Genomic DNA, 9,973 nt, shown 5'->3' with positions numbered 1-9,973 from the left:
ATTTGAATAAAGCAGTTTGATGCTAGAATCCATGTCCTTAATGACAAGGCCTGAAGCATAATTCTGGCTTTGGCCAGACAAAGACAAAAGAGATCACTCAGGTTTCAGTGTTATGAAGTATTAGTTGCCTGGTACAGGCAATTTTTTTACTCTAAATTCAGGGAAAAGGCTGTTAGGCATGTGGGGGATGGGAGTTCTTTGTTCTGTGATGCAGTGATGACCTCGGGATAAACTGCCACTAGGCTGAGGAAAATGGAATGGCTGATAGAAGGCCTGCTTGGGATTGAAGGGGACATGGGGCTTCTTTGGAGCCAGTTGACCCATGCCCTGGCCTGCAGACACTGTGGCAGCAGCTGCCTCCAGAGTCCAGGGAATCTGGTGACACTATTCTTGTTCATGATTTGGCAGATTCGGAGGTGGTGGCAACTTGGGAGCTGGCGACAGCTTCAACTCTGGTACTCTGGGGACATGATGCAAAGCAAGGTGGGTGACATGGATATACAGCTGGATGAATGACTATTGATACCACATATGAGTTCAGGTGAAAAATCACTGATATGGAATGACTAGAAGCCAATTACCCAGGTGAATGACTCTAAGTGTTACCTGTGAGGCTGGATGATGACTATTGATACCATATTTGAAGACAGGTGGGTAATTACTGACCCTAGATGTAGTTATGTAAGGGAATGTGGATCTCCAAATATGGGCTGGGTAATGGCCATTGACATCAGATGCATAAGTGACTATTGGCTACAGATATGGAGCAGGTGAGTAACTTCCCTCTGAATTTGGAAAAAAGACTGAGGGCTTCATGACACACTTTGTGTCTTTGAAAGGTTTCATGCCTGAAGTATCTTTTTCTACTCCTCAGAGCCTACCACTTCTGTACCATGTGGCTTTCCTTGATCACTTATGGAAGCAGAAGTCAGAGGATGAAGAGGAAGAAGAGGAGGAAGAAGAGGATGTGTCTCTGGATCCACTGAAGCCATGTTCTCTTCCCAAAGAAGCTTCCCTTGGAGAAGAAGCCACCACAGCCCCATCTCAACCACCTTGTGGTCCTGAGGACCTCCAAAAAGCTATACAGACACCAAAGCAAGTACATACATGCACCCCAAGCCCTTCCAGATCGTTCCCCACCTTTCAGATCCTGGCCAACCTGCCTATGAGGCACAAAACAGCATCAGGAAACTGTCTACATCAGAGAAAAATCCAGTTCTTCTGGGGTCTCCCCTCTCTGCATAGTGAGTCCTTGGAGGCCATCTTGCTGAGCTCAGGTGGCCCCTCTCCCCTAAAGTTGTCTGTTGGTCCTTCTGCCTTCTTCAACAAGCTTGCCTTCCTGCCTAGATCCAACCTTATGCCTCCCCAGTACTGCTCCCCAACTCAGCCTCCTACCCGTGAAATCCATACTACAGAAGATAGGGAAGGGATGGCCCTTGATCCTCAGCAATTTTCTCCTCCACCTTCCCCTTCTGTCCCATCGCTACCCTTTCATCCCAAGTCCTTTCCCATGGACCACAAGGGAGTCCTATCTGGTGCTAAGGCACATACACAATGGTTTATGCAGCAGAAAGAAGTCCCTTGGGTCTCTGAGGATCAAACCCTGTACCTACAACCTGAACTCCAAAGAACCAGATGCTCCAAGCTCTCCCCCTACTCTGAGGTCTGGTGGGATGTACCACAGGATCCCAGACTCCAACAACATATTCTAGATTCACTCTCTGCCTCTCTGCTATATCATTCTAGCCTTCTGGGATTCCTGACAAGGTTTGAGGCCCCATGGAAGGCTATGGAGCAAAACAAGGACCCCAAGGCCTCTGCGCCTGCAAAGCCAGCTCCCAGCTCAACCCTGGCCTCCCTTTCAGAACTCCAGGAAGTCAGCCCAATAGAAGGGCTGCCTGGATCCCAGGTCCTCTGGGAAACCACAGGACAAAGAGAGCATCCTCAGATCTCTGAGCCTTCAATCCTGGTCCCTTGCCAATCTGTAGACCCCATGACAAAGTCTCAAGGACCTAGCCCCCTGGGAGCTCCACCTGGATATAAGACTCAGTGGAGAACCACAGTTTGTAAAGAGAGTTCTCAAGCCTTTGTGCCTCCAATGACGGCTCTCTGCCAACTCCCAGATGCTCTGTCAGAACTCCAGAAAGTCATCCCTGAAGGAAGACTTTCTGCACCTAAGGACTTCTGGGAAACCATGAGTCACAGAGAGAGCCCACAGACCTCTAGGTCTCCAATGCCATCCCCTCACCCTCCCCTAGATCCCCTGCCAGAACCCCAGGGAGGCAGTTCTCTGGGAGATTCACCTAGGTATAAGCTCCAATATGGACACAGAGAAAATTCAGGAAACCCTTGGGCCTTTAAGCCCTCAGCCCTAGACCTCAGCCCGGGGCTCTATGGAACCAGGCCTGAATGTGTCCCACCAAGATCCGAGACTCCATGGGAAGGTAAGCAGAGTAGAGATAATCTATGGGTCTCTGCAGACCCAGTTTCTTCTCCCAGCCTTCCCTCATCCTCTCTGCTGGTATCCCTAGAAATGAGTTCCCAGGAAGTCTTGTCTGAGTCCAAAACTTTGGGAGGGCAGAGAGAGAACCTCTGGACCTCTGAGTCCCCAGCCCCTGCCTATAGCCCATCTCTAGCTTCCATTCTAGAATTCCGCAGAATCAATCCTATGGGAGGCCTCACTAGATCAGAAGCTGCATGGAAGGACATTGAACATTCTAGGCATTCCTGGATTTCTGAGCCCACATCTCTGGCCCTCAGCCCACCCCCAGTTCTTATATTGGAGCCCCTCATAGCTAGCCCCGCAGGGGTCCTGTTTGATTCTGAGGCTAGATATGGGGATATAAAAAGAAGAAAGAACTCCTGGACCTCTGAGCTTCCAGTTTGCAGCTCACCCCAAGACCCACATGGAACCAGATCTTTGGGAGCCCTGTCTGAGTGTGAACCTATTGAGGGGAACAAGCAGAAAGAAACATGTTGTGTTCCTGGGTCCCCACTGTGGGACCCCAGCCCACCTCCAAACTCTAAGTCAAAGTCTCACATAAGTGAGCCTCCTAGAGACCAATGTACCTGTAAGCCTAAGGGAAAAGCAGTGGAGCAGAGAGACAACTGCTGGGCCACTGAGCTCCCAGCCTCAACCCCCAGATCTCTCTCTGCTCCTCTACTAGATCCACATATTGACCTTGAGTTTGTGTGGAGGAATGTGCAACCAAGAGGGATCCCCCAGGACTCCAGCCCTCCAGCAATGGATCTCCTGCATCCAATACCCTGGCCTCCCACCTTAGCTAAAGCTCTGAAGATTGAGCCCAACCAGTCTGACATACTCAAGAGAGAGTTGTTCCCAGGGGCAAAGGCAGAGACTCCATCCTCCCAGAGAGAGGCCGTCCCAGAGATGCCCTCCACCTCTGGGATCCAGGCCTGGCACTGGAGTAGAGAGTTGGGACTCAGGCTAAAAAAACTACAGCAGAGCCCCGCTTCCAGATCCCCTGACCCAAGTCAATCATTTGGCAGCTCCCCTGCCCTGAGCTCCACAACTCCAGGCTCCTGGAGACTCTCTACGTGCCCCCCACAGCAGAATAATCCCCCTAATTTGTGCCCCCACTCTTCAAGCTGTCATCCCCCAAAAGTTCACAGCACAGTAGCTCAGCCTGTCCAGATCTCCCACTGTTATCACTCCCACTCTTCTTCCCAGCCTCTGCCACAAGGGTCTGGCAGGGCCGAACAAGGGTCTCAGAAAGAGGAAAGAGTGAAGGTGAAGATGGTGGCCCAGGTCTCATCCCAGGGGCCATGTGCTCGCATACAGACTGGTGATAATGGCCCAGACCTAAGCAAGCCCTTAAACCCTGAGGTTCCGGCCTCAGGCAATGGACAGAACAAGGCTTCAACCCTATCTTCAGCCAAAAAGAGAGAGAGCCCCAGGAAACCCAAAGCAGGAGACCACAGAAGAGGGGATGCAAGACTGGGGTCATCCACAGTTACAGGGAAGAGCCACCCAGCCCAGGCCAGAAGACCAGTGGAAGGTGCTTTAAACAGACTTTCCCAAAGATCTCAGCATAAGGACCAGAGCTCTCGACACATTGCTTTCCCTCAGCAGCTTCACTCTAAGGCTGCAGGTCCCCAAATTCAGCAAGGGGCAGGGCTGAGAGCTGGTGACATCCTGACCCCTCAACACTGTAAGCACTGCCATTGGGCCCACATGGAAAAGCATCTCTCTTCCCCCACACCTCGGGTTCCCCTTACCAGGAGTCTCCAAAGAATGTTAGCCAAGTTTCTGGGTACCCATGGCCCCTGCCAACTAAATCCAGTAAGAAGAGGAAAGACTGGTACTACTGACACCCCATAACCCAAGACCTGAAGCCAAACCAGTTGTGGGGTGGAAATAATAAACTAGCTAAACTAGACAAGCATCTCTCATGTCATCTTTAGTCTGAGGTACTAGTAATGTCAGTTCCCTATTAACTTCTGCTATGGCTGTATTCCCTCAGGAACAGAGAAATAGAGTTTACAAGATTCTGCAGGCTAACCTTTTAAAGCCCTTCACAGGGCAGCCCGGGTGGCTCAGTAGTTTAGCACCTGCCTTGAGCCCAGGGCATTATCCTGGGGTCCTGGGATCCAGTCCCACATCAGGCTCCCTGCATGGAGCCTGCTTGTCCCTCTGCCTGTGTCTCTGCCTCTGTGTGTGTGTGTGTGTGTGTGTGTGTTTCTCATAAATAAATAAATAAATAAATAAATAAATAAATAAATAAATAAATAAAATCTTAAAAAAAAAGCCCCTCACAAATGATTAGGCTGGAGTTCACACACCCCTACTGTACAGGGTGAAGCTGTAAGGCCAGAACAGAGTCCAATGTTGCCCTTGAGAAAAACTTCACAGCAAGTGAACAGAAGAAAAATACATCCATTCACATGAACACAATTGGTTTGAGGCTAGGCAGTTGTTCTTGGTCCCTTCGCCCACTTATCCACAAGTTCCCTACACGTCTGACCATTTCTTCTCAGCCCTCTTCTTTTTCTCTCCCTGGGTCAGTTCATCCATCCCCAAGACCACAAAAACAAGTGCCTTTTCATATGTTTAATGACCATCTGGATTTCTTCTATAATTGCCTATTCATATCCTTTACCCACTTTTATGCTGCTGCCCTAACAAATTACCACAAAACAACACAAATTTGTCAGAAGTCTGACATGTCCCATGGAGCTAAAATCAAGGTTGGCAGGGCTGCATTCGTTTCTGTAGGCACTGAGAATTCATTCCTTGTCTTTCCCAGCTTCTATAGGCTGCCCGCATTCCTTGGCTACTGGCCTTTATCCTCCATCTTCAAAGCTAGCAAAAGGAAGGCAACTTTTTTCCACGTCACTGATCTCTTCTGCCTCCCTCTTCAATTTTTAAGGACTCCTGTAATTACATTGGGTCCATCTGGATAATTCAAGATACCATTCCTATCTTAAAGTCTATCTTTTTTTCTTAAGATTTTATTCATTTATTCATGAGAGACAGAGACATAGGCAGAGGGAGAAGTGGGCTCCATGCAGGGAGCCCAATGCGGGACTCGATCCCAGGACTCCAGGATCACACCCTGCGCCCAAGTCAAGACACCCAACCGCTGAGCCACCCAGGAGTCCCAAAGTCTAACTACCTTAAGGTTAGCCATCTAAATTCCAACTGCAAATTTTAATTCCTTTTCATGTAAAATAATATATTGACAGGTTCTAGGGATTAGGATGTGAACATCTTGGAAGGGCCATTATCCTACTTGCCACAAATATTATCCTATTATATAGGTTGCAAATATTTTCTCCCAATCTGTAGTTTTTGAATTTTAAGATGGCTTTTACAGTACCAAACTTGAAAATCTTCTATATAATTAAATCGACTGACATTTTCCTTATGGCTTCTTAAATACTTCCTTCAGGCACTTTTGCAGTTTCATATATTTATGTTTAGATTGTTACTTTTTGAGTATGGTGTGATGTGAGAACCTAACTACCTCCACCCCAAAATATAGGTCCACTTTTACCAATACCATTAAAAATGTCTTCAACTTGGGCAGCCCTGGTGGCTCAGCGGCTTAGTGCCACCTTCAGTCCAGGGCATGATCCTGGAGACTGTCCCTCGTGAGGCTCCCTGCAGGGAGCCTGCTTCTCCCTCTGCCTCTCATGAATAAATAAAATCTTAAAAAAAAAAAAAAAAGTGTCTTTAACTCATCCCATTAAGTGTCATATTCCAAAATATGGGTCATTTTAAAAGCATCTATGTAGGGATCCCTGGGTGGCGCAGCGGTTTGGCGCCTGCCTTTGGCCCAGGGCGCGATCCTGGAGACCCAGGATCGAATCCCACATCAGGCTCCCGGTGCATGGAGCCTGCTTCTCCCTCCGCCTCTGCCTCTGCCTCTCTCTCTCTCTGTGACTATCATAAATAAATAAAAATAAAAAATAAAAAATAAAAAAAAATAAAAGCATCTATGTAGACTTCAGACCTATGTATACAATAGTCTATGAGATATCACCTCATATTCAATTTGTCCAAAAATCATTTTCCCTTTAAGCTCCTTTCCCAATATGCCCATTCCTATTGAAGGCTCAATACTGAAGTCAGAGCCTTTCATCCCTGACTCCTCCTTTCCCCTCACTTCCTAATCTAGTCATCAATTAGAACCCTGTCAGTTATACCTATGAAATGTATTGCAACAAATCCATCTTCGCCTCTCCATCTCCACCATCAGTCTTAGTTCAGTCATTTCTCATCAGACTGGTTGCCCTATTCTTTCTAGTCCATCCTCCACATGGCTACAATTCTCTGGAGGTCAGCTGACCCACTCTTCAACAAGTGTCATAGACGTTTGAATAAAGGAACGTACCAGATGCAACCTGGGTCCTAGACTGGGTATTGGTTTGATCAAGAACTATGAATAACAAAACCCACTAATAAATGTCCTTAGGTTAAATTCCCTTTGCACACACACAAAAATTGTGAATGACATATTCAGATCACTTGAGAAACTGAGTATGGTAGGAGTATCAGATTAAATGAAAATTTACTGAAAGGAAAAGGTGGAGATCAACTTAAAAAGACATAAAGCAGTATGATCTTTTTGTTGGTTTTTTTTAAGGGTTTTATTTATTCATGAGAGACACACACACAGAGAGAAAGAGAAAGAGGCAGAGACACAGGCAGGGGAGAAGTAGGCTCCACGCAGGAAGCCCAATCGGGACTCCAGGATCACGCCCTGGGCCCGAAGGCAAGCACCAAACCGCTGACCCACCCAGGGATCCCCAGTATGATCGCATTTTGATTTTAAAATACCAAATGTACACCATAAGGGTATAATGGACAAAGGCCACTGGACCAAGTGGGACCACTTTCTTCCTGTAGCAGAATAGTATGCATACCCGTCTGTTGTAAATGTAAATACAGTTCTGATTAAATATATGCTAAGGGAAATCCTTGGGTAGCTTAGCAGTTTAGCGCTTGCCTTTGGCCCAGGGAGTGATCCTGGAGTCTGGGATCAAGTCCCGATCAGGCTCCCTGCATGGAGCCTGCTTCTCCCTCTGTCTTGTCTCTGCCTCTCTCTCTCTTTGTGTGTGTGCCTCTCTCATGAATAAATAAAATCTTTAAAAAAAAAAATATATATATATATATATATATGCTAAGGATGGTAAGGAGTCTCCTGTCATCCCTAACTGCAAAATTTTTTGTTATAGAGATTGCTCTAATTAACAGTGAAGACTGTTAACAATAAAGACTATGTATTATAACTAAGTGTATTTATTTCAGGATAGAGTAAGATTCTATTTCTTACATAAATGTTTTGTCAAAGTTTAATTACCAAACCCTTTCTTGAAATAGGATTCAATGATTCTATGACATGTAAGCATGTAACTCCATGAACATTTTAAAGTATTAAAAGATTCCATCTTATTAATCATTCTCCTAAAAAAAACAATATTACACATATAAACACAGAAAGATATGAAGTTATTTGGATGATGATCCTTGGGAACATGAACTTTAAAAATTTGCTTTTACGGGGTGCCTGGGTGGCTCAGTCAGTTGAGCATCTGCCTTTGATTGGGGTTATGGTCAAGGGTCCTGGGATCAAGCCCCACACCCAGATCCTTGCTTGGCAGGGAGCCTGCTTCTCCCTCTGCCTCTACCTGCTGCTCCCCCTGCTTATGCTCTCTGCCAAGTAAATAAACAAAATCTTTTTTTTAAATGTGCTTTTAGGGATCCCTGGGTGGCGCAGCAGTTTAGCGCCTGCTTTTGGCCCAGGGCGTGATCCTGGAGACCCGGGATCGAGTCCCACGTCAGGCTCCCGGTGCATGGAGCCTGCTTCTCCCTCTGCCTGTGTCTCTGCCTCTCTCTCTCTCTCTCTGTGACTATCATAAATAAAAATTTTAAAAAAATAAAAAATAAAATAAAATAAATAAAATGTGCTTTTAACTTGATGGGATGAGCACTGGGTGTTATTCTATATGTTGGCAAATTGAACACCAATAAAAAATAAACTTATTAAAAATGTGTTTTTATATCTTTTTAAAGATTTATTTTAGAAAGAGCACAGGAAGGGAGGAAAGAGGGAGGGGTAGAGGGAGAGGAGAGTTGAGTCTTAAGTAGACTTAGCACTGAGCACAGAGCACAATGCAGGGCTCACTCTCACGATCCTGAGATCTGACCTGAACTGAAACCAATAGTCAAGACTCAACCAACTACACCACCCAGGTACCCCATAAAATTTGCTTATATTTTCCTAAAATTCTACAATACACCTTACTGCTTCTCTAAAAATAAAAGGTTTTTAAAAAGTGTATTGTCAGAGTGCCTAGCTGGCTCAGTTAGTAGAGGGTGTAACTCTTGATCTCTGGGTGATGAGTTTGAGGCCCATATTGGACATGATTACTTTTTTTTTTTTTTTTAGATTTTACTTATTTGAGAGAGAGCATAAGCAGGGAGAGTAGCAGAGGGAGGGAGAAACAGTCTCCTCTCTCAGCAGGGAGCCTGACCAGTGGTGATCCCGGGATCATGACCTGAACAGAAGGCATACACCGAACAGACTGAGCCACCCAGGTACCCTGGGCATTACTATAAAAAAAAAAAAAAGAATTATCTATGCATAATGCACATATAGGTGACAGTATTATATACATTCAGAAATTGATTTTTTTTTTTTTTGCTACAATTTAAAAGGAAAAAAAAATGAACTCTCTAGCACTGAAATCTGTCACTTCCTGCCTAAATGGCCCAGAAAACCCACAACTTTTAAAATAAACTTCATTTGGAGACATTCCTGGATGGGTGGCTCACTCAATCACTTCTTGACTTTTGGCCCAGGTCATGATCGAGGTCATGGGATCAAGCCCCAAAGCCCCACATCAGGTTCTGCAATCAGCAGGCAGTGATACTCTCCCTTTCCCTCTACCCCTCCCCCATTTGCACACGAGTGTGCGCATGCATACTCCTAAACACATTTTTTATAAAATGTAGGAGGAAAAATAATGAACTTCACCTGGGGCACCTGGCTTTTTCAGTCAGTAGAGTATGTGACTCCTGATCTCAGGGTTTTTAGTTCAAGCCCCAGGTTGGGTATAGAGAATATTTAAAAATTTTAAAAAACAAAAAAACAAAAAACTTTACTCCTAGAATGTAAGGTTCTTCATGATGTGGTTGACCTCTTCAAATATACTCCCTTGCTAGTGAGCCTGATGCTTAAGCATGCTCTATATTTTCTGACTTCTGTGCCTTTTGCTCAAATTGCTCTCCCCTACTTCTCATGTCATCTCCCATCTTCCTTTAATGCCCAGCTCAGACAACCTCCAGAGCCTTTGATTCTTGTCTTGATATGGAGTCCCCTTCCTTGGCAGCCCCATAATTTGTACCTTGTTGACAGCACCATTTTCCTAATAGTATGGCTATCAGGCTCCTCAAAAAGTTGAGGTTCTATGAGGTCAAATCCACATTCCCAATCTAGTGCTCTTT

At 45.6% G+C, this 9,973-nt stretch overlaps 1 protein-coding gene across 1 annotated transcript; it reads left to right on the top strand.

The window, feature by feature from the left end:
• Positions 1-252: 252 nt before the first annotated feature.
• SPATA31G1 (SPATA31 subfamily G member 1) lies at positions 253-4,395 on the top strand. Its single transcript, XM_072728038.1, is given in 4 exon segments — positions 253-483; positions 875-1,576; positions 2,003-4,280; positions 4,283-4,395. Coding segments are annotated over 4 exon segments (3,261 nt in total). The 3' UTR covers positions 4,333-4,395.
• The last annotated feature ends 5,578 nt before the right edge of the window (positions 4,396-9,973 follow it).

The sequence above is a fragment of the Vulpes vulpes genome, chromosome 12, assembly GCF_048418805.1.
Source record: "Vulpes vulpes isolate BD-2025 chromosome 12, VulVul3, whole genome shotgun sequence".
In the NCBI taxonomy this organism is placed as follows: domain Eukaryota; kingdom Metazoa; phylum Chordata; class Mammalia; order Carnivora; family Canidae; genus Vulpes; species Vulpes vulpes.
This window is presented reverse-complemented; position numbering and strand designations above follow the sequence as displayed.